We start from the raw sequence: 24126 nt of genomic DNA on the forward strand, positions 1-24126 counted from the left end.
GTAAACACAGCTCAGAATAATTTGTGTTCAAGGACAGAACGAGCACAGGGAACACAAACAATAGTTATCTCTTTGGCTAAGCTCACTGATGCTTCTGCTTTTCAGATTTTCAAGATTGTAACAAATCTAAGACAAGATTTTGTTTAAAACTTTGTCTTTTAAATTCCCAGTTTTGTAGGTTGTGGTTTTTTTTTTTTTTTTTTTTTTTTTGAGTCCATTTCTCTCAACTATTCTTTAAAAATTCAATTCCCTATGTCAGGCTGTAGCTTTAGGGGAAGTGTTCTGAACTGCCATGCAGGAGACCAGCGTTTGATTGCTGAGCTACTTAGCCGTGGTCTACACTACAAATGTATGTTGGTTGGGCTTTTCCCATCGGCATAGCTACTACCTCTCAGAGAAGTGGAGTACCTAAGCCGACGGGAGAAGCTCTCCCATCAGCATAGGTAGTGTCTTCACTAAGCACTACAGCAGTGCAGCTGTACTGCTCTAAGTGTAGACAAGCCCTTACTCTGACACTTGTGGCTAGCACAGGGTGGGAATGCTGAGGAACTGTGCACAGTTGTTTGGAGTACAGTGGGAGCATTGCTGAACAGCAGCAGAAGCACTTACACAGCTGATTAATGAGTGATGTCTATAGATCACGTTTCAAAGCCTATCTGGTCTCCTTCAAGTGAGAGGTTCGAGTTGTGGCCACATGAGGAACACTTGAAGAATGGGGAAATGTGGGTAGGGGAGCGTTTGCAATAGCTCAAAGCCTTTTAGAAGCAGTGTAGCAGTGTTCGAAGGAGGGAGAACAGTTTCCTTCTTTTAACACTTCAATGAGAACTTGGTGCTGTTTTAAAATCATCTTATTGCAACAACCTTAAAATGTTTCTGCAATAAAATTTATTTATTTGTAATGCTATTTTACATATTGAATACTGTCCAAACAGCAGAATCTCCTGAAGTTGATTTGCTACTGTTTATGAAAAATTAAAAATCTTGTTAAAAGTTAGTTTTATTAAAAAAATAGTAAAGCAGTGATACTGTGTACAATACAATAACAGGATGGTAAACCTTATTTTCCTTTTCAAAGTAAGGAGTTTCATTTCATGACACTAGAGACCATTTTTGCTGATGGTGACAATCTTTTAACAGTGCAATAAGAAATGTGCCATCTGTTTGGAAGTATGTGTACTGATTGAAATGCAGTGATTTTTAGAGCAGGCAGAAAGAAGCCACATACGCTGTTTCTACACTAAAGAAAACACAAAATTATAACCAAATTTATCTTTGACTAAGAATGTAGCTAGAACAATGATAACTTGCCCTGAACATTACATCAGAAAGTGTGTGCAGAAAAGTTGGTCTATTAAACACATTCTGTACTCAACCTCAGGCTATGTGAAAAGCATCTTTATATTGGAACTGTTTTTTAAAAAAAGTGACGTGGATCAACAGATTAGATTTTCAAAGGAGATGCATATTACTCTGAAGAGATTATAAAATGTTCACCTCCGGCTATAATATCTAAACATATGTGTTGTGAAACAAATTTCAGGGGAGGTTACTAGCTTTTAAGTGTTTCTCTGATACTCAGTAACATCATGGGAGCATTCTTGAGGTTGTCTTCACCAACATGTGCTGTTTTGAGGGCATGTCTCTCATCAAATCCTCTAATCTAAGATATAAACAGACCTTCAAGAAGCAGATATTTTATTTTTTTTTAAACATAAGGTTAACCTTTTCTTAGTGAGCTAGAAAGATCCACACTATATATTCCCATGCCATTAGGCATTATGCTTAGTTATTCCCTACTTATGCCTAATATTCCAGCACACAGAAATCCCATTTTTAGGTAACTTTTTTCCACAGGAAAGTGCTGCAGGATTAGGCACCTTTTAGGGCAAAATTTTAGCCTCAGATGCATGACCAAGGCTCCCATTGATTTAACTAGAAGCCGGGCATAAAATTTGAAGTGAAGAAATATGCCCCTTAAGGCTGTGAAAGGTTTGACTAGGAGTATTTGTGAATAGTAGTTTCTCAAACCTTGATATTGTTGATGTAGAGCTGAATGTTGTACAGCAACTAGAAATAAGATTTAAAATTAAAATACTTTGTCTTGAAAACTGCAGGAGAACATACAGTAAGAAATGTTTCAGCAGGTTGCAAACCTGCGTATTAGTACTATGTACTAGGTGTCTTTGGAAGAACATCTTCCTTCTCTTTTAATATACAGTATGTTTGTATACTTGGTGAAAAGAGGCTTCTTTAGACTACCCTGACTTGCATCTGACTCTAGTATTGTTATAATAGGTGGAAGCCAGGGTGGCTTTAGCAGGGGTTCATGGGTTCAGTTGGACCCACAGAAATCTTGAAACCAAGGATGCAGAAACATCCTGCAGGAATAACTGGAGGAGCCATGTTTGCTCCTTTGCACAAGAAACCACATGCAGCTCCGTAGGCTGAGTCCTGCATCATGGTACTACCATTCCTGGCCCCATCACGGCACGAAGAGGTCAGAGCTACAGTGGCCCAAAGGGAACTCTGGGGAGGGGTTGGTTCTCCAGGCACTAAGGGGGGCAGTGTCGGATGCTGGCTCATGCTGGCCTTCTCCCCGATCTGAGCAGCTGGGTTTGCATGATGAGTGGAGCACCCTTCCCCCCCACCATTTCCTGGGTGGGGTCTCACTACCTTGAGTAAACTGGGACTGGCCCCAGGGCGGCTGTGTGGAGTGAAGCTGGCCCTGTGCTGACGCCAGGCCCATGTCCTCACCACACATCCTACCGCCACCCCCAGTGCTCTCATTGTGTGTGTGTGTGTGTGTGTGTGTGTGTGTGTGTGTGTGTGTGTGTGTGTTTTTGTTTCATACCGCGATTACACTTGAGTTTAGTATACTGCACCAGTTCATCTGGGAGGCAACATCTGTGCTGGATGGAAGTTACTTAGTAGTCTGGCTTTCCCCTTAATTTGTCTTTTTGCCATTAACGAGGTGCTTAGCCCTCCTCTCTGTTTAAAGCATGCATAGGTTAATATTAGAGCTGTTTGGGAGATGATTTTTTTAGTCTCTTGGAAAATTTAGACAATTCAAAATTAGTTTGCATTCCAAATCAGAATGGAAAGTCAAAATATCAAAACATTTTGTAAATCAAAATATTTAAACTTGTGAATTGGAAATACTCAACTAAATGTCTACATTTGTGAGCAAAACAATCTGACATGTTGAATGATACCATTCTCTTCAAATTGACATTTTGAAATGAAGAAATAGTTTCATTTTGAAATGTCAACTCATAATATTTTTACTTTGGTCCCACCTGATCAAAAAATTGAAATCTTTTCTCAAAATCAACATTTCCCCACAGAAAATTTCATTTTTAATTAAATGGTATTTTCAGAGAATTTTTCATGCTAAAAACTGCAGTCACTTTTAGTTTAATTAATATTCATTGTTGTGCCTCACTGAAGTTGCTTTTTATATTCTGTTCGTTGTGAAGTTGGTGGTCTTGGGATTTGACAACTAGGGCTTCATCTTAATACAATAAGTATGTGGGACTGGTTTTCAATACATGCTGATGGCTGATGTGTAAATCCAATCTTGACCATTTTTGATCAGTAAAAATATTATGCCTCTGTTTGCTGCAGAAGACATGTTACTCCCAGTAGCTCATACAAATTTATATTCTGTCTAGTTAAAGCTGTATGTTTTAGTGTCTGTCTCAAACTTGTGTAGTGTCACTGCTTGGTTGATAAACAGTTGTTTCATTCGTCCCCAGAGGTAGCTACGCATTAGTGGAGGGTGGTGAGATTCTTGTATGCTTCATTTGTAAAGTGATTTGGGATAAAAAGTGAAATATAAATACAACCCATAGAGTCACCGTTTTTCCTTTTTTTCAAATTGTCTCTTTTGATACAAACTCTTAGATAGCTGTAGTTGTTTATATATACACAGTACATTCTAAAGCGATATATGCAGCATATCTGTGAATAGGCATGTCGTTAGAAAATTATAGCATGGTCGTTCCTTTTGACTGCAGTGGGCTTTGGATTAGTTTGTATGTTTGGATTTGGTATACTTCATATTGTGGTAATGTGCCTACTCAGTGAGGCTCTAAACGGGTTAATCAAAACATTAAATGAACCCATTGCTATAATTTAGATCCCTCGTATATGAATGTACAGACATTTTATAAAAGCAGAATATCCTCCAAAATATCAAACAAAAGGTGATAAAGTGCTTATAATGAAGTAGCTGGGTAACTTTTCCTCTTTGAAACATACATTGACAATCGATACAGAAATTGACAATAGTGTATCAACATAGAATAGCTATTGACTTTACAGCTTGTTGCTATATATGTCTTTTTGATTTTTGAAAAGGCTGTTTAGATATTTATTGCACATACTTCATTTGCAGACAACAGTGAGAAGCTTTAATTGTAAGTATCCAGGCCATCCCATCTACTATTGCATGAGACTTTCAGCAAACTTCAGAGAGACTGAAGTAGAGTGAGACTTGATAGCATTCTCTATTTTATATTACCTTGTTACTGCTCAAAATATTAAGCTTAACAGCTGGTGATTGGTGTAATTCTTTCAATACTGATGCATAATAGAACTGCTTGCTGAGGTGTTTTTTTTTGTTTTGTTTTTTTCCTCCCCTTCAAATGCTGCAGTGGATGGTACGCCTTTTAAAAAACTGCAGTTAATAATTTTTTATATTTGAACATGCATGACAAATCCTGTAACCAGATGGTGGGATTTGCTTTTGAATAGCCACAACAACATTTTTGTTTTTTCTTTTCCATACGTAATCTGATACTTGCCATCAATCAGCTTTAGGCATCTCTCTTGTCCTTTTCAGGCCTGTGTTTCAGTTTTCTTCAGAGAGGCCGCTCTATGAAGATTCCATTGTTGTTGTTTCTGTTCTCCTCTTTGCAGAGATTGTACTCCTAGAAGAATTCTGCCTTTGATTCTTCGTTGTTTAAATACAAGTAATCGGTTTATTATACCAGTGGCAAGAGTACTGTGTATGCTTAGATACAGTGTCCTTTTGTCGCCAGCATGGAATTATACACTCCTCTTAGCCTTTGGCAAATATGTTGATTGTTTTGCTTTTAAGATATTTTGCTGTAGAGTAGATACATGAGCATGTAATATTCATATACTTTATAGACACTTTTCTAGTTTATGCAATCTTCACATGTTGTGTTAAGTTATCATTGCAAAAAAAGCAGAACCTCAAGGAGATTCACATGAGTTTCACAAGGATAAACATGAGCACCAGAACCATAACAATAAGCAGGAAATTGAGTAGCAAGTTGAGGCCTCTGTTGTTAGCAAGATCCATACTCTGCACTAGTCTGACCTCTTGTGCTTGCAACTGAATTCTTGATTGTAGCTGCTGCTCGTTCAGTTGCAGTAGTAAGGAATTGGGATTCGCATGTATTTCATCCTGTTCTCAGTTTTCTACCTGTCCTCAGTTTCTGCCACCTAAGAGAAAATTGTTTGTTCACAATAACTAATAACTTAAACTCTTATGACCGCTAATGTTAATCCTCTACTTTCTGCGAAGAGCAGCTAGTTTGGAAAGATAACTAGTTTGACTTACTGATATCTCCTATGTTGCTACTGCTCTTCTAAGGAACAGATCCATAGTAAAAGAAATGGGGATTATGTAGCAATTTTATTTAAAAACAAAAAAACTGGTGGTGCTGTCCAGGCAAAGCTCTTGGCAAGGTCACTTATGGGATGTACGGGTAATAATAATAGGTCTTAACGGAAGTTTCAGCCCTATTACATTTCAAAAACTGGCAGCTGAAAACTTTTTGGAAGAACACTAAAGTTTCAAAAAGTGTAACATTTCCTAACATGGGTCAAATGCATCTTTGCAAATAGGAAATTTCCTTCCCTTCTAAGGTTTTCAGCATTGTGTGGCACAGCGAGCAACACCCTCTTATTTTTGCCAACGATGTGTTATGTAAGATTTATTGCACCCTTGCAAAAGCCTTATTAAGAGCCTAGTTTGAGTTGGCACAGGCTACATCTTTACTGCTTTTAATAAACATATACGCAATAGTTTATTTAAAAATTTAATAACTTAGCAATTGTAAAAACAAAACATAAACAAATAGGACTGCTCAACACTATGTAAAATGCTGCCAAAACTTCATTTAGATAGCAAGCCAGGTTTTTTTTTGTAAGAGGGGGTGGAGCGGGGGGGAGGGGAAGAGGGATTGTTTATGGTTGTCAAATACCTAAAACTAGTACCTTTTCTTTGGCATTTTTGTACCTTTTTAAAAATAGCATATCTGATTTTTATAAAATAAAGTCTGTCTAAGAGTTGTGGTCCGGATATTAAAAAGAAATGTTTGAGCCTCGTTTAAACCATTAAAAATACCTTAGGTGATTGTTAATGAGAACACTGATCTTGACAAAAGTCTCTATACATATGCCATTATACTTTGTTTTTGCAATATAGGCATGAAAATATGTTGACGTACCTTCCTCTGCCCCCAAGAAATGCGTTTTAATTTACTGGTTTTAATCACAAGCTATTTATTTAGAGAGTCCCACTACTACCTACAGCATAGCTAAAGTATCATGACATTTTTAAAAACATGAAATTCCATTACAAATTTTAGGGGTGGGGCAGACTGAAGATACAAAACACCACATAGAAATATGGTTATTGTTTCTCAGACCATTTACAAACATTTTCTAAATTAAGCACTAGTCTCATAAGTACTATATAGAGTGACCAGATAGCAACTGTGAAAAAACGGGACAGAGGGTGGGGAGTAATAGGTGCCTATATAAGAAAAAGTCCTAAAAATGAGACTGTCCCTTTAAAAACAGGACATCTGGTCACCCTAGTACTATTTACCGAGAATATGAATATCAGAATCTGGCACCAACATGCCTCAGGCCAAATTCTGTGTGTGTGTGTGTGTGTGTGTGTAAATAGCTATGTGCATACTGGTGCATCCACAAGTAGGTGGAGCCTGGCTTACACCAGATACCTATGCACTGTGGATTATTCTGCATTGTGAGACAGTGGTGGTTATGCACCTTTGCAAGAACAGTGTCATTTTAGACCTTTTCCACATTAGCTCCCCCCATCCCTAAAATTTCCCATTGATGACTCCCCTGGTGGCAACAATAGCCACTGGCAGAACTAGCATAGAAAAGGTGAAAGTACTGGTGCCCTTTTTAACTATCCAAGATTTAACTGCTTCATGGTTTAGACTTGCTCTGAGCAGAACAGATAATGCTGAAATGGGTCAGACCTTCATTTTACACCTGCTGGTAATATCAGTTTACACCAGCTGAAGATTTGGCCTAAAGACTATAAACAGGGAGTCTTCCTAAATAGTTTTTTAAAAAAGCATAATTCCGATCCTGACTAAATTCTTTCCTGGGATGGAACTTCTGCTGACTATAGTGGAGTCATGCTAGAGTTAGGAGTTTCATTTTTTTTTTTTTTTTTTTTTTGAAGGACCGATCCAAGATTATTGCTATATATTTGTTTCTCCTTATTTATATGTAAGATAAACTAGAAACAAATTAGGTAGTGTGCAGTAAAGCAACGGCAATTGATTGAATACAGAAATGAAAACTTCCCAAATCCAAAGCCACCTAAGATATTTGGAATTTTTATTCTTATAAAAAGAGTGAACTGTAGTGTAGTTTAAACTCACTAGATTGCCTGTATACACTGAGTGAATTAAATCTACTTAAAATCCATTTAGGCATAATAAAGAAAGCAAATAGCACTAGTCAAAACAAACAGCATTACAAAGAATCAAAAAACTTTACATTGCTTAGTTCTTTCACATGACTTTATATAAGTAGTTAAAATTAACTCTTCTTTCTAAACTGGAGTGCATTTGAACATTCTTTACTTTTGTATTAATATTTTATCTTCAAATGTTGATTTTTAATAAATAGAAGTACAATAAAATGCTTATTTTAAAGATCAGATAACTACAAAGAATATTATGTACCCAAATTTGCAAAAAGGTTTTATTTATCTTTGGATTCCACTGATATTTACAGTATAAAGTATGATAGAAATGTTATCCTATTTACTTCATATCAACAGAATCCCAAGACACAAATGTAATTGTGTAGTATACACTATAGACTTACATTGTTGCAAAATGTTAATAGTGTTTCCAGTTTCTTAAATTCATTTTTTCTTGTTTAAGGTTTTTTGACTGTTTCATTTGTATGAGAAAAATTCTATTTGTACCAGGGTTTGCCTTCTGATGTAAACAACTGATTCCTCTGAAGCCTATTATTCCAACAAGGAGTTCCCAGAATGTATGGGTTCCTCTTGAGGGCCTAACAGTTTTCAAGAAATTTTTCAGTACTGTTAAATGTTGGGTATTTTTAATTTTTTTATATATATATAATTTTAAATCCCACCAAGGCAAATTAAAACTGGAAACCCTATATCCAAAAACATTTAAAAAGGCTTGTAGCTTTGGCTTTTCCCACTTCTTCTTCAGGGACATCCCAACATGTTACCGGCAGATCTTTTAAATAGTTATTGTACAGTTACTAGAATCCTCTCATGAGTTTGTGGGGCAGGATGGAAAGATGTGGAATAGATCATGAGATCACTTAAACATTGTAATTATGAATAATATTCTTATAGTCACATTAAATTGTACGTGATAGCACATCTGTTTTTAAATTAATTGAAATTCTACCTAGACATTTCAATAAACCATTTTTAAATAACAGTAACAGTTTTTGCAAACAAGAATTATAAGGGTATTTGTTTCAAATTGTACTCCACTACATTTACAATTTCACTAAAAATAAGGCATTCATGCTTGGTTATAACAGAGGGACTAGGCTGAGGGGAGACACATGTTTTATGTGAACCTGGTATTTATAAACACCTTTTTTATAGGGAACAGAGGGTCCTGTGGCACCTTTGAGACTAACAGAAGTACTGGGAGCATAAGCTTTCGTGGGTAAGAACCTCACTTCTTCAGATGCAAGTCATCTGCATCTGAAGAAGTGAGGTTCTTACCCACGAAAGCTTATGCTCCCAGTACTTCTGTTAGTCTCAAAGGTGCCACAGGACCCTCTGTTGCTTTTTACAGATTCAGACTAACACGGCTACCCCTCTGATACTTTTTTTTATAGGGATTATTTTACCGGTCTTCAATGGTGCATTCAGGATTCTAATATGTGCTTGAGATGCAAGAGGCAATATTAACTACTGTCTTTCAAAACAAAGGGAGTTGAAGGATAGTAAAATCCATCAATGCCTGAATTGGCCAATGTATAGTAGCTATCTTTTTATTGCCTGTAGTTACCAACTTTATTCTATCCTTTTGCTGCCGTATGTGTCTATCTGCTTTACCGAGATAGGGCATCACCTTAATATGGGTATGGTGGTTTCCACCACACCAAATATTTGGCTAGTTCCTCATTCTCTTTGACTTCCCATATTTTCACTGTCATCAACCCCTGCTCTTGTAACCTTAATTCCTGGGGCAAATTATTCTCCTTTGGTGTTTGCATGAAACTCCCTTTGACATCAAATAGAAGTTGCACACACAGAATACAGTAGAATAGAGCCCTTGAAAAATGAATGCTTTTTGGCTGGTACCCTAGATTCTTGTTTTTCCTCCCTTTTATTCAGAAGATCCATTCCAGCAGCATTTAAAGATAGGCAAAAAGTGGGGAGGGGAACTGTAATCTAATCCATAATAATCCTTGTCAATTTCTAGTGACTTTCAGTATGAAACTGATAGTTAACTTCAGTATTTCAAAGTCTTGCTGAATCAAATAGACTTCAATTGAAGATTTTGCACTTGAGAGATCAATAAATTCTCTAATTCAGAAGTTCTCAAACTTTTTTATTGTGTGACCTATTTATTAAGGTAATTGTGCAAACTGCTTCCCTTCCTGTCCAGGATAGTGTGGGCCACCTCCTTTGCAATCGCACAATGTCCCTTTGCAAAACTGGTACTGGGAAAATATTTGTGTGTTTGGCTGCTGGAAACAAGAAGAGCTAGCACTGTATGACCTGCCAGCTCTCTGCAGACCATTAGCAAGAGCTCCATAAACTGCCATGATCCAGGGACCGACGAGTTTGAGAACCACTGCTTTATTTTGTTCTTGATGCCTGCAAAATATACCTTCCCTGGGAAAAGGCATGGTAGAAAATATACAACATAATGACAAATGGGTAGCTTTTCATTCTAGACCAGGGGTAGGCAACCTATGGCACGCATGCTGAAGGCGGCACGCAAGCTGATTTTCAGTGGCACTCACACTGCCCGGGTCCTGGCTACTGGTCCGGGGGGCTCTGCATTTTAATTTAATTTTTAAATAAAGCTTCTTAAACATTTTAAAAACCTTATTTACTTTACATACAACAATAGTTTAGTTATATATTATAGACTTCTAAAAAGAGACCTTCTAAAAACGTTAAAATGTATTACTGGCACATGAGACCGTAAATTAGAGTGAATAAATGAAGACTCGGCACACCACTTCTGAAAGGTTGTCAACCACTGTTCTAGACAATCACATTAGAAACACATTCCTAGTCATCAGCTAGCTGGGAGCAGGCCTATGTTGTGTTTTTCTGACCTATTTCTGACCACTTTGATCTCACTAGAAGGTCAGTTTGGTTCAAATACTATCTTGATGAGCTGCCTCAAATAGAAAGGGTTTGGATAAGCAGTGAGTTATCTTTAAAAGAAAAGCAGTATTTTTCCTTGTACTGTATCCAGCTTGGGTAAGTTTGGTTAGAATAATGGGAATGACCTGACTGCAGAATAAAAAACCCCAAACCTTTTACTTTATTATACCAAATAAAAAAGCAAGTCTGACATAGATAAATGCTGAATTTCCTGTATTCAGTTTTCCTAATGTAAAGTAAATTACATTTCTTAGTGCAAATTATGGTATATGTAAAGTATGGTAGATAATAATCTGTTGTTAAAGCTATGTAAAGCAAAAGGATGTTGAGATCTCAAGGCTAGGGTTGCCAACCCTCCTGGTTTGGCTAGGAGTCTCCCTGTCAAGGCTCTATCTCCAAAGTAGAAGCCAAACCGGGAGATTTTAGGTGCTAAGACTACGGCGGCACAGGGGGGATAATGCAAGCTCCCTGCCTGCCCTGGCCCCACGCTGCTCCTGGAAGTGGCTGGCGTGATCCTGCGGGGGCGGGAAGGGTTTCTGTGTGCTGCCCATGCCCTGAGCTCCAACTCCACAGCTCCCATTGGTCAGGAATGGTGGCCAAAGGGAGCTGCGGGGGCGGTGTCTGCAGGCAGAGGCAGTGCGTGGGGGACAGCAGGGACGTGCTGGCCACTTCCGGGAGCAGCGTACAGAGGGGCCAGGGTGCGGACCCCCTGACCTTGCTTACCTCCAGGCAGATCCCGGTCGGTGGTGCAGCAGGGCTCAGGCAGGCTCCACCCCCGTCGCTCCCATTGGCCACACTTCATGACCAATGGGATCTGTGGAGTTGGCGCTCGGGGTGCGGGCAGTGCGCAGAGACCCCTGCCCTCCCCTGGGGCCACAGGGACATGCTGGACACTTTCGGGAGCAGCGTGGGGCCAGGGCAGGCAGGGAGCCTGCCTTAGTCCCACTGAGCCACCGCCTGGGAGCTGCCCGAGGTAAGCGCCGCCTGGCTGGAGCTTGCATCCCCCCCCCCATCCCTTGCCACATGCCTGAGCCCCTTCCTGCACCCAAACTCCCTTCCAGAGGTGGCACCCTGCACCCCAACTGCCTGCCCCAGGCTCATCCCGGAGCTCCCTTCCACACTCCAAAACCCTCGGCCCCAGCCCAGAGCCAGCATCCCCTCCCACATCCCAACTCCCTGCCCCAGCCCGATGAAAGTGAGTGAGGGTGGGGGAGAGCGAGTGACAGAGGGAGTGGGGAAATGGAGAGAGCAGGACAGGGCCTCGGAGAAGGGGCGGGGCAGGGGTGTGTGGGTTTGTGTGATTAGACAATTGCCAAGCCTACTCAAGGCACACTTTTGGCTTCTAACATCCAGTTAGCCAATTGAACGCAATGAGTGAATACTGTTCTCTTACCAGGGTGGTTGGTTCTTGATATACCTTGAAAAACAAATTAAAACTTTCTCTGCAAATGCCTGTTTGTTTCAATAGACATATCTTTTTAAAACTGAGTCACAAGTCATGTGAAAAGATACCAGACAGAATTGAAGTTTTGGCATTGCTTTTCTTCCCATTAATCAGACCTAAACCCCTTCCTTAAATAGGAAAAAAGAAAGACAATTTATATCTGGGAAAAGCTTTCTTTAAAATAGCTTCTACTTCATTTTTCAGGATTCTAGTCATAAACTATTAGAGCAAGTTGAATAATTTCAATTAACAGTGTAACATTGTAGCATCTTGAAGTGGAACAGAAAATTTTCTGGAATACAGTCAAATCTAGATGTGCCTGTGCATCATTTTGGATTGATCTGGGCTTCTATGAGATATTAATATACATATATCCAATATCTAAAAAGATTTACAGTGAAATTTTAAAGCATGCAGGCCCAAAAGAGTGAGGTGGTTGTTTTTAATATTGTGGTTCACTTGGCTGAAACACTAATTGAATAACACAATTAATGCCCTTTCTTACTTCCATGAAAAAGGCACAAATTTACCACATTCACATGAGATGCCCCGTAGCAAGGTGAACAAACAAGTTAGCTCATGGACAGCTTTGTACCACTAGGCTTTAAATCACTGTTCAGTACAGAAGTGCTTTTTAATGTGTTTACAATGGCTAGTACGAAAATGGTGCAGTGGTTGACGAGACTGTTTTAGTCCAACTGCTCGACCTGCTCACGTGGGTATTCTTGCCTTGGGAGTTTCTTGTTTAGTTCTTTTTTTCCCCTTTTGGTGTGGCTTTCTTATAGGATAGTGCAATGGGAAGCAAAGATTCTGTGGAACTTCAGAGAAGCATCACAAGGATACAGATAAGCAAGAGGCATATTAAAATAAGACAAAAATTGATAAAGAGCTCCTGGAGCTTTTGGCGTGTTTGTGGGTTCACCTCAATAGTTGAGGCTCTCCTCATGGCAGAGCGGGTTATGTGCTGGACCTTCTCCATGGCAACAGGAAAGCAGAGAGCACAAGTCAGGTTTTAGAAGTAGTGCAGGTAAAAAACAGAGGTTGTCAGGAACAGTGCAAAGTGGTTATTATCTTCAGTTTTTGGTTTAGAGAATCTGTGTGGAGCTGGGAAAGCAGGAAAGTGAAGAGTTAGAAACACAAAGGTAAAGTGTTTTGATCAGTGCATGTGCAGATTGTATTCATGTTATAATAGTGCCTGAAAGAAAAAGTGAAGTTACTTTCCAGTGTGCTACACATTATTTTCACTTAAAAAAAAATGATTTTCGAGACAGACAAGACTTAGTGGAATTGTACATGCAACCTTATGAGTGACTTATTGAGTGCCTGCAAATCTGAGGTGGAAGCCCTTTATGAAATGGGACTTGTGGACGTTCAGCAGTTCTCAGAATTAGTCCAGTAGAGCCTAATCTGATTTCCTTCAGAGTCTATGGAAAGACTCCCCCTGTCTTCAGTTGGAGTTGGTTCTGGCCAATTAGGAGGCAGGATGGTCTTGTAGATAAAACCCACAGGACATGGAGTCAGGAAATTCTGATTCTTTTTCTGGCTGTGTCACTGATTACTTATATGATCTTGGACAAATCATTTAACTTCTCAGTGCCTCATTTTTGAGGGGGAGTGGAAAAACTAGTCTTGCTAATGCATTTCCTTTCCAAGTAGAAAGAATTTCATGTGTAAGCAAATGCTGTGGCAGCGTCTAATACGTATCATTGATATGGGAAATTTCTAGTAAAATTATCTTGAAGGACGGGCAGTCTGAGACGATGAGACTTTTCTTCTCTGAAAGTACTAATGTGCACTAAAAATGTCATGCCCAAAGGCAGAGGGGTGGTGCTGCAATAAATGCATGGGAAAATACAACTTTTTAATTTGTTAGCAATAGATACAGTGTTGCTTGAAGTGCTTTTTATAAGAAATAAAGAGAAGATAGGTATGCAGTACTTTCAGGAATGCACGTTATATTGAGTTTTAAAAAAATAAGCCCCCAAAACATGCTGTAAGCTCTTCAGGGCAAGGGGCTGTCCTTTTGTTATGTGTCTGTTCAGAACCTAGTACAATGAGGGCTTGATCCATGGCTGGGGCTGTTAGGCACAACAAGAATACAAATAATTGATGATAATGATGGTAACCTCAAGCTGCCCTTGGAGAAATAGGTTTATTCACCATAAATTTTTCTCATAGGGGAGAATTTGCCCCTCAATGTTTATATTACATATATCTTTATGTATGCAGTGTAGCTGTAGCCGTGTCGGTCCAGGGATATTACAGAGATAAGGTGGGTGAGGTAATCACTTTTATTGGACCAACTTCTGTTGGTGAGAGAGACAAGATTTGAAGCCGCACACAGCTCTTCTTCAGCTCTGGGAAAGGTCCTCCCAACATCACAATAAAATGTAAGGTGGGACATAGTGTTTAGCATAAGCAGTTACCGATATTGTAAGGGACCATTCAAGGCTGCTAACTATTTATGCTAATCCAGTGATTCTCAAACTTTTGTGCTGGTGACCCCTTTCACATAGCAAGCTTCTGACTGCCCCCCCCCATAAATTAAAAACACTTTTTAATATATTTAACACCATTATAAATGCTGGAGGCAAAGTGAGGTTTGGGTGGAAGCTGACAGCTCACGACCCTGCACATAATAGCCTCACAACCCCCTGAGGGGTCCCAACCCCCAGTTTGAGAACCTCTTTGCTAAACAATCGGTTCCACCTTGCATTTTGTTGTGATGCTGGGAGTATAAGAAGGGCTCTGTGTAGCTTGAAAGCTTATCTCTCTTACCAACCGAAGTTGGTCCAATAAAAGATATTACCTCACTTGCCTTGTCTCTCTATATGGCAGATATACTTTCTCTGCTCATGACCCAAATAAGTTTATTGGTAACAGCTATATTTTAAGATCTATAGACTCCTGCCATTGCATCCATATAGAGTGGGGGGAGACCAATCCTTAGCAGTGGCCATCCCACAAATGGCATCATAACTGCTGTGTGAACCACCTGACTGTAAAAGGGGGTGGATGGAGAGCAGCATAAGGAGGCTTCCATTACACATCCAGACTCCAGATCCATAAATTTGCTTGCCAGTCTGGCTAAAAGGATTCATAAGAAATATACAGTGAACTTCATGAAAACTTTCAACCGATCTTTTTTCCTCTTCTCAAAAATCTGCCCACAGGAGGGGAGGATAAGGGGCTGTTAGTTCATATCCACTACTGTTGTATGCTGTGACCAGGATCTATTTTCAGCATCAAAGACTGCTATAGCATTTCAAAAACTGACTTAAAAATCAGATTGCACATAGATATATTAATAGCTTTGGTTGGTTGAATGTCGTGACATCTTTTCCTAAAATTAGATTCTACAATTTTAGTACAGTATATGACATCAAGAGCTTATTTTTAGTTGCCACTTTAATTTTTCAGCTTAGTTTGACTCTAGATAGATGAAAGCAGGTATAGCATAAACACTTAAAGTGCTTGCCCGGCATATTCTGTTCAGTTATTTGTCTGGTCTTTGTCTATCTTGTGTAAGTGCAGTAAAAGCAAAACAGACGTGCAAGAATTTTCAGATGACTTGACTGAAAGTTTATCCATTCGCCTAGCCTAATAGGGGCTGAGATACACTAAAATGTTTATTCTGTTCCAGAGGAGGTATGCTAGTTCAAGCACTAACGTGTTTATACGGACACAAACAAATTTGTTCAAGCAGTGCATAAGGTTGACACTTCAGACAACCATAGTTGCTGGGAATTACTTCATCACAACCTGCTGTGCCATTATTTAATGGCGACCACAATTCAGAGAAGGCCTATCATTTAGTAAGTCATATTAAAAAATGGTTTTTTTTTGTTTTTTTTAACCTTTGGAAGGAGAAAGGAAATGTTAGTGAAATAGTCATTGGGCTTGATTCTCATATAACACTCTGGCTGTGTGAAGGATCCTTAAAGTGAGATAGTGGCATAAATGAAAATATGTACCTTTGTGTTTAAAGGATTCATATTTTTAATGCTCTGGAAGAACAAGATGTAGTGAGTTCAGAATTCAGTAATTAGTGTTGCTGTGCTAGAGGACCTATGTGGAGTTCTTAAAGAAGCACCAGCAGGGTTTCAGAAGCAATTTTGAGTGCTCTTGTCTTCTCCCTACCTAATACGTCTCTGTTTAGTAGAGGTTTTCTGATCTACATGTAGATCTATATGTCTGCACTTCAATATGTGTTTCGCTATAAGGTGCTTGGTTTCAGCTAGCAAATGCATATCTTGCTTGTTAATCTTCCCTGGGTGTGCATAAAGAGAAATAGACACAGTAACACAGCTGTGTGTGGATAAAACACAAGGTTTCAAAAGGTACAGTCCAATATTATATCATGAAGAATCATTTAATTAAAATGAAGGCCTATTCTTGCTGTATATCATAACAGCATAGAAATGCCCAAATTTAGGTCACTGGTGCTAATACTTTAGGTCAACACCATGATGAAACCTTGCACACACACCCAAATGTATCTCAGAAGCTAAAAGTGGGAGTTTCGGCAGGAAGGCAAATTATATTTGAGATCTTATGTGCCAAGTACTGTTGTGTTCAGATCAGTACTGTCCTGCATTGCCCAAGAAACAAACCTTTGGCTCCATCATTGAATGGGTGTGTTCATTCTTCTGGAAGACATTGTGCACACTTCATTGTTTAGGTAAAAGGCCAAATTGCCGATCCTACATGTCCGTATGTTAAGGTAACTTTACAGTTGTTGTCTTACAGTGGTTCAACAGATCAGTCACTGCTGGGCTCCTAGCTGACAAGTAATTATTGTAGTGATTATGTGTGGTTATTTTTATCCGTTTCTGGGTACCCTTCATACTGAGAGGAGGTATGTGAACAACGTTCAAAATCGTAGTGAACAAAGTTGAAACCTGTAGGCCAAATTCATTCCAGGTATAAGTATATTCACTTCACTTGGGTCACACAGGATAAATTTGGCTCCATTGGAAACTGTGATTTTAGACACGGTTTACCCATTTCCTATCATATGTTTACTAAATGTGGTAGTTAGATCAGTGAAATAAAAGGGATTTGACATGCATGATTTATTATCTTCCCATGTAACCAAGCTAACTTGTGGCATGGAATAGTAAGACAGGCACAGGAAATGAACAGTAGGTAATGAAGTATTTCACAGTAATTTCATTTTGGTAGCATGGTACAAAAAGCAGTAATCCTAGTTGCTTCTTTTTGAAAGTGAACAATTTAGTGACCATCAGTACCACACAGCAAAAATGGTAGTGAGTTACGTGATCTGTGGCTTATGTATATTTTTGGAAGCTATTATCTAAAATAATCCCGCATGCAACATACTTTTGGATTAATTGTTGTTCCTCTGGTCTTCCTACATAAAATTCCATTATCCTAGTTGAGATGAGATGCTCTCTATAAATTCAGGTGAGGAAGAACTAAAAGGTCACGGTTTGTATTTGACAGTGGGAACTCAGCACCTCATACCAAAAGCAAAAGAGAGCTAGTCAAGTATCTAGGATTAAACCCTGAACATTAGCTATGGGAGTGTAGATTTGGAGCCCCTGATCAGTTAGATGTGCCATGTGCAGATCCAAGAGGAAGCTGGATAGTACAATTTGCTACTCTGCTCATGCACAGAAATCTGTAGGCAATGCAGAGGATCTTCCTGTTGATTATCCTCCCTGACAGGAGGATTTTGCTCTATTTATAGTTCCTTAAAAATATATCTAATCCCAGCATATGTAACCTCCTTTTTGAGCCAGTGACTGTATTGATTCATTTAATTTTGAGAACCTTCTATGTCCTCTGAAGTCTCCTTTTTTTCAGTCTACGAAGAAGAGGGAACATTAACTCATTAGACCACTAGAGGGCCTCTGTCTACTATTTATGCTCCAGTTAGTTCAATAAAACAAGTGTTCATTAAAAAAAACAGGACTAGATCATCGGTGGTGTGGTGCTAGAGAGGCTCATAATGGCATCTAGCAATTTTCTGAAGTGGAACAATGCTCTGCCAATGGTCCACTGGTTCTTTGGTCACTAGCTGGATGTCTGTATATCCACCTACAGCATAGGAGCTTTCCTGTACCACTGTATTGTAGAGCCTCTGGTTGGGATTCTTTCTTATTCTCTGATTCAAGTGTTTCAGGTAGAGAAGAGTTCTTATCAAAGCAGCCCACTGTAGGAAAGGACTAGCACTGTGGGTACAATAAGTTGTTCCCACACCACGAGTGGGGCAGTCATCTGATGGGAGCAACCTGAACATCAAACAAGGGAAGCTGAATTGGGGGAAGAGAATGGATAGAACTGTGTGAAGGATGGACTAGACAAAAATAGATGTCATGGTAGGGGGAAATGGAACACAGAAATAGAGTATGGGGACAGGAGAGGAGAAATGGAGCGGGAGATCAAAGGGATGACGGGGCCAAACATGAACAAAGAGGGAAAGAGAAACAAGGGCAAACAAGGGTGTAAAGAAACAAGAAGATATGAACTGAAGCTGGAGTACAGAAAACAGTTCATGAAAGGTAGAGGGAGTCCATTTTGCCAGAAATAGCAAGGACCAAATTTTAAAATTGCTTGGGGTTGCTTTTTGTTGTACGTTGTCCATACACTTTGATTTAATGATGGATGAGGGGGATACTTAGTGTGTGTGTGTGTGTGTGTGTGTGTGTGTGTGTGTGTGTGTGTGTGTAATGTAATATGTCTTCTTCTGATGATGGTATTTGAGGATCTTAACTGAATTTTCCTGCCTGGTATTAAGAATCTTTTGTGCAATGGCATTTAAATCAGACTAATGGATTCTGTGGTTAAGATGTCATAAAACAGGCTAAGTTCAGCTATTTCGTTGGCCATTTTCAGGGGCACAGGGAATTCTCCCCTCCCCCCCACCCCGCCCCCTTATTCTGATTTGATAGCTATTTTACCTCTGGAACAAGAACGGCAGCAAAATCAATGAGATAGAGCCTCTTCCTAAATCATAGGTTGCTGAGGACCAACATAGGCTAGAGTGTCTAAATATTATACCTATTGGGTCCTATAAATACCTAACAGATATAGATATATAATATGCACCTAATTACTCACTCAGTGACTGCAACAGTTCTAGTTGTGCATGCATAGCTTAGATTCTTGTTTTTGAAAGTCACCCAGCATGTCTCGTATGGTAATACTGATCATGAGCTAATAAAATTAGTAATGATCTTGCTATATATATTGAGTCATTAGAATGGTTTTGTGGTTGACTCAAATCTGAGTTAAATTCCTAGCTCTGCAATAGACTTCCTGTGTGATCTTGGGCAAGTCACTCAATCTCTCTATGTATCAATTCCCAATCTTAAAAACCGGGGAATAATACCACTTGCTTTTTCCAATTTGTTTTTTTGACTTGTCTGTTTAGACTATAAGATCTTTGGGAATGGAGCTCTCTTTCTTAATGTGTGCGTGTACAGCATCTAGTACAATGGGTCTCTAATCTCAGTTGGGGTTCTAATTGCTACTGTAGTACTAATAATAGATAACAGAAATAGAAAGCAAGTAAGTGAAAATAGAATTGAGGCAAAGATAAAGCAATGAGAAACAATTTTTTCTTTCATAATCTTTAAAAAGAATGGTGTTGGGATGGAGCAGGGGGTTAGTTCAAGTGGGTTAAAAAGTGATTTGATGTGTGGACAAATCCCCAAAAGCATACATATATCCCTGACTCTGCTTTCCGAAGCTCGGTCCTCAACTGGCATACATTTATTGTTTGATCAAATGCCATTTAAAACAAACAAAACAAAGGTGTTTTGATTATTCCTATGTGGATGTGTTTGGAGCATTTGTCACTTGCTTATGTTCTAAAAAGTACAGGAATAAGCATATTTTTGTCCTTTGTAATTAAGGGCCCATCTTAATGAGCTTCATGTTTACTGGTAATAATCGCGCCTCGGATTAACCTCATTGGCTACGATACATGAGGAAGTTCTATAGCTTTCCTGCAGAAAAATAAATAAAGTTCCATTGGAACTCCTTGCCAGAGGATGTTGTGAGGGCCAAGACCATAACAGGGTTCAAAAAAAACTAGATCAGTTCATGGAGGATAGGTCCATCAATGGCTATTAGCTAGGATGGACAGGGATGGTGTCCCTAGCCTCTGTTTGCCAGAAGCTGGGAATGAGCGACAGAGGATGGATCACTTGATGATGATGATGATTACCTGTTCTATTCATTCCCTCTGGGGCATCTGGCAATGGCCACTGTCGGAAGACAGGATACTGGGCTAGATGGACCTGTGGTCTACCCCAGTAGGGCCGTTCTTCTGTTCTAAAGCATCTAAAGTAATGAATTTTAGACCAATGATGTACTACATAGGATATAACTTGTCTCTAGACATCTATGAAACACTCATTAATTTTCCCTTCTGCAGTACAGTATTTACAAAACTGTCTCTAAATATTAATAAGAATCAGACAATTAAACCAAAAAGGCAGATCGTTGCTATTAACTGTAAGTCAAATGTAATATTTTACATCTGTTTAAAAACATTTTTTTCATTTATATTACCAATACTTTTGTTGTTACTCAGCATTCTTGGACAGCTACAAAATGGGTTATTACCCATGCAAGCTATTGAGATTATGTATAGATGATGAGCCACATTCTAACCTAATGTAAATCAGCATAACTCCATTGAAGCCAGTGGAGCTATATTCATTTACATCAAACAAGAATCTCACCTGAGATAGCCATGGATCTATTTTTATAAAGAGTCTAATACCAGGGCAGCTAAGTGCTATAGTTCTGTTTGTGTGTGTATTATATACACAGTATAATAACTCAAATTTCTTGTTGGTTTCTTAAATATAATTACTGTACTTAGTGTGAGCAAATCCCTATCTTTGTATGAAAAGACAAAATATTTGGTTTTAAATAAAAACATTTAAAAGGAAAATAAAATGTTGTTACCTAAATGTCCCGAGACAAATGCCTCTTGCAGGCAAAATGAGAAGTACTACTGCTTCCTTCTGGAAACAACTCCTATAACAGAATGACATAGTCTTCAACTAGTTATATACTGCAAAGTTCACCATATGAACATCAAAGTGTTTCAGGAATAGAGTTCAAACAGTTCCCTGTTTGCACATGGATGATGTGTCCAAATACAAATATCTGGGTAAATTCTTGATGAATACATTGCACACAACTCTCAGTAATGTTAATGGAATTGGGAGTGCCTGCATGCAAGAGTGTTGGGAGAATATACTTTTAAATACAAAATATACAGTAGAACTCTGGTATTCGTGGATCTTATCTTAAAATGTAAACATACCTATATAGGTATATATCGATAGCAATACACTGCTACTCTGAGAACAGATATAGGTTTAGAATGTACTGAGTCTATTTTTGTGTTTTGTAGTCTCCTGACTTCTTAAAAAAAAAAAAAAAAAATAGATTTCTCCCTCTTATTTAGGAAAATTCTTATCAGATTCCTAGACTCATGCAGTCATGCATGGATCCTTGGATTTCTCAACAAAATACATTAACATGAAAATACAAAAACAAACGTAAGAAGTGAAAAAGAAATGTTCCTGTTTACCAGACATATCCTTTCTTTTACTCATTTCCTTTCGTTAATTAATGAAATGTATTTTTGCTCTATATGTTCTTTATAAAGGGTCAGATTTTAAACAGCTAAAACTTTTTCATGTGGTTTTTGTTTTGTTTTGTTCTTGTTTTGTACAGTGCCCGAACACTTTTTATGAATGATGGATGAGAATACCTTATTTATAAAAATTACTTTTGATATTGAGACTTAGTTGGATCTTCCTGCTAGTTATTAAGAATCTTTTGTGCCACTGTATTTCAATGAAACTAATGGATTCAGAAGTTAAAATATCATAAAAAAGGTTTTAAGTTCAGGTTATATTGGCCATCAGAAAAAAAAGAAGCCTTAAAAAGATTTCAGAACTGAAACACATAGTATTTTACATTAAAATTTGAATACTGCAAAATTATTAAGGATCAGCATTTTAACCCTTCTTTATAATCAAAATAGGTCTCTATCTATCTATCTATCTATCTATCTATCTAAAAATTTAAAAAATGTCTCTTCTAAAAATGGGCTATAAGTGAATCAGTTTTTCTGATTTAAGACTAGGAAGGTGAACTTTCCTTAATTTGGGTTGCTAGTAGGCAACTAAATTAAAAGTAGAAACCTCAAAACCAAAAAACAGTAATGTAAGCTCTTGAATTAAAAGTTACTTTTTGATGAGAACAGAAAAATTTTGTTTGTTTTAAAACAAAAGCAACAACTGCTAACAAAAACCTGAGTCAAGGTGTGGGAGAAATCATTAAGACTTCTGGTGGTGTGGTGATGTTTGCTTAATCCATTCCCCAAGTAAAACATAGCTTCATATTAAAAAGAAGAAGCTGATGATTTTAAAAAACAAAACTACCGTCCTTATTTTTTCCATTGCACTCTTTTTTGGCTTGGAACAGTAATGCCTAAAATCTCTCCACTTTTAAAAAAAGCAGCTGTAAGGGTTGGGTTTTATTTTAAATAAGCATTTATAATACAGGCTGCTCATTTTGTATAGAGCGGTTTAGTTTGGAAAACTAAAATATAATTGTAATAAGAAGAGATCCCTTACCTCTGCTGATGATTATTAGTGAGTTATAAGATAATGTGTTCTGAGCTGTGGGAAACTTTGTCTGGACTTCTCTGGCAACTTGTCTGATTCTGTCACCAAGTTTGTAGGAACAATTGAAGAAGGTGGAGGAAAAAATAACAAAAGTTTGAGGCAGGGCTCATGATGTCATGCAGGAATTCAGAAGTTGTGATTGGTTACAACACAGCCTTCTAATACAGGGCAGTTGCTCATCTAAACTCATTATAGCAGTAATGTTAGCACTGGGAAAATGGTTTTTTGTTGTTGTTTTTGCCACATTCTTTAAGAAAGTGGACAGAAGGAAAGCAGTCTGCATGGCCATGAACTGAAGAACTTGACAGTGATATGATCCAGTGTTTGGAAACATGGAGATGAAGCTGCATGCAAATATGTAGTATTTTTAGTAACTTATATAAAATTGTGGTTAATTAAGAAAACGCTAGACGATTCTTCAAAATGGTGAATTTGCTACAACAATGACAAATATTTTCCCATAATAAAAATCCCCCTTTGACTATTTTGCTTTCATATAAATTATCTAAATTATCTTTTTTTTTTTTTTTTTTTTTTTTTTTCCCCCTCCCCTTCTGGGTCTTGAGCATCTTTACAAGCTTTGAACCATTTTCATTTGTTAAAAGGGGTTTACTAAGGTATGTGGTGTGTATAGCTTTTAGTGGTGTTATACACCTGATCACTGTCCTCTTTATGTCACAGTATGAGTATCCCTGTTGTGTTCGTTCTCCAAAACTTTCCTTTACCACCACAGAGGAACTGATGCAGTTTGTGCTTCATTTCAGGATCTCCACACCCACAGACTAGATGTGGGGCAGGATTTTGCCCCAGATAAACTGAGAGGCTTTTAAATCTCCACATATGCTTAAAGTAGTTACTTCTCTTGCCCTTTACCTCAGACCAAATTATATTGTGGTCAGATATGATCATTTTTTATAAGAAAGCACTGATATTGTATTTGGCACTATAATAAACAGAGGAAGATATGCTCCTTGCTCTATAAACCATGCAAGTTAAATAGACAGAGAACACAAACCAGACACAATAATGTGCTGAGAGAAGGATTCTGTCTTGCAGCATTTTTTAAAAATATAGTGCTTGCATTAAGATACTTTTTTTGCACTGTTATGATGAGCTTCTCTTAGACTTTACCCTTAGTTAAGTGAAGACAGGGCCTGTGAAACTGTTACAATAACTTTAACACAACCAGAGCTTAAAGCTTTTATTTTAATACAGTAAATCTGGCAGTTTTCTATTGCCCTTTAGTATCAGGAACAGAAAATATAAGGTTACATGTTTCAATTGAAAGTTAATTGAATGCCTCCTCAGTGAATGGTGGTGATTCTTTTCTTGTGCATAAGGCCTCA

At 38.2% G+C, this 24126-nt stretch overlaps 2 protein-coding genes across 17 annotated transcripts in view; one reads left to right on the forward strand and one right to left on the reverse strand.

Moving 5' to 3' along the window:
• The window catches only part of CEP85L (centrosomal protein 85 like), a 160086-nt gene that overhangs the window by 76241 nt on the left and 59719 nt on the right, over window positions 1-24126 (forward strand). The window lies entirely within an intron of this gene.
• Window positions 866-22869, reverse strand: PLN (phospholamban). 16 transcript variants are annotated; one of them, XR_004645153.1, is made up of 6 exons: window positions 22730-22867; window positions 21042-21113; window positions 20293-20408; window positions 17439-17510; window positions 12045-12068; window positions 866-5109 (listed from the first exon to the last, which is right to left on the reverse strand). XR_004645153.1 is itself a non-coding variant. In XM_034765795.1 (5 exons), the coding sequence occupies exon 5, from the start codon at window positions 13072-13074 to the stop codon at window positions 12916-12918; it is 159 nt and encodes a 52-aa protein (XP_034621686.1). In that variant the 5' UTR covers window positions 13075-13199; window positions 17439-17510; window positions 20293-20408; window positions 21042-21113; window positions 22730-22869; the 3' UTR covers window positions 12524-12915. The 16 variants fall into 16 exon arrangements, 1 of the variants encoding a protein (XP_034621686.1); XR_004645146.1 differs by having other exon boundaries at window positions 866-5472; window positions 22730-22866; XR_004645149.1 differs by lacking the exon at window positions 12045-12068 and having other exon boundaries at window positions 866-5472; window positions 22730-22866.

The sequence above is a fragment of the Trachemys scripta genome, chromosome 3 (genome assembly GCF_013100865.1).
Source record: "Trachemys scripta elegans isolate TJP31775 chromosome 3, CAS_Tse_1.0, whole genome shotgun sequence".
NCBI lineage: Eukaryota > Metazoa > Chordata > Testudines > Emydidae > Trachemys > Trachemys scripta.

Bases quoted from the DNA above. Each gene is read 5' to 3' on its own strand.
- PLN (XM_034765795.1), bottom strand. From the start codon at position 13,074: ATGGAGAAGGTCCAGCACATAACCCGCTCTGCCATGAGGAGAGCCTCA.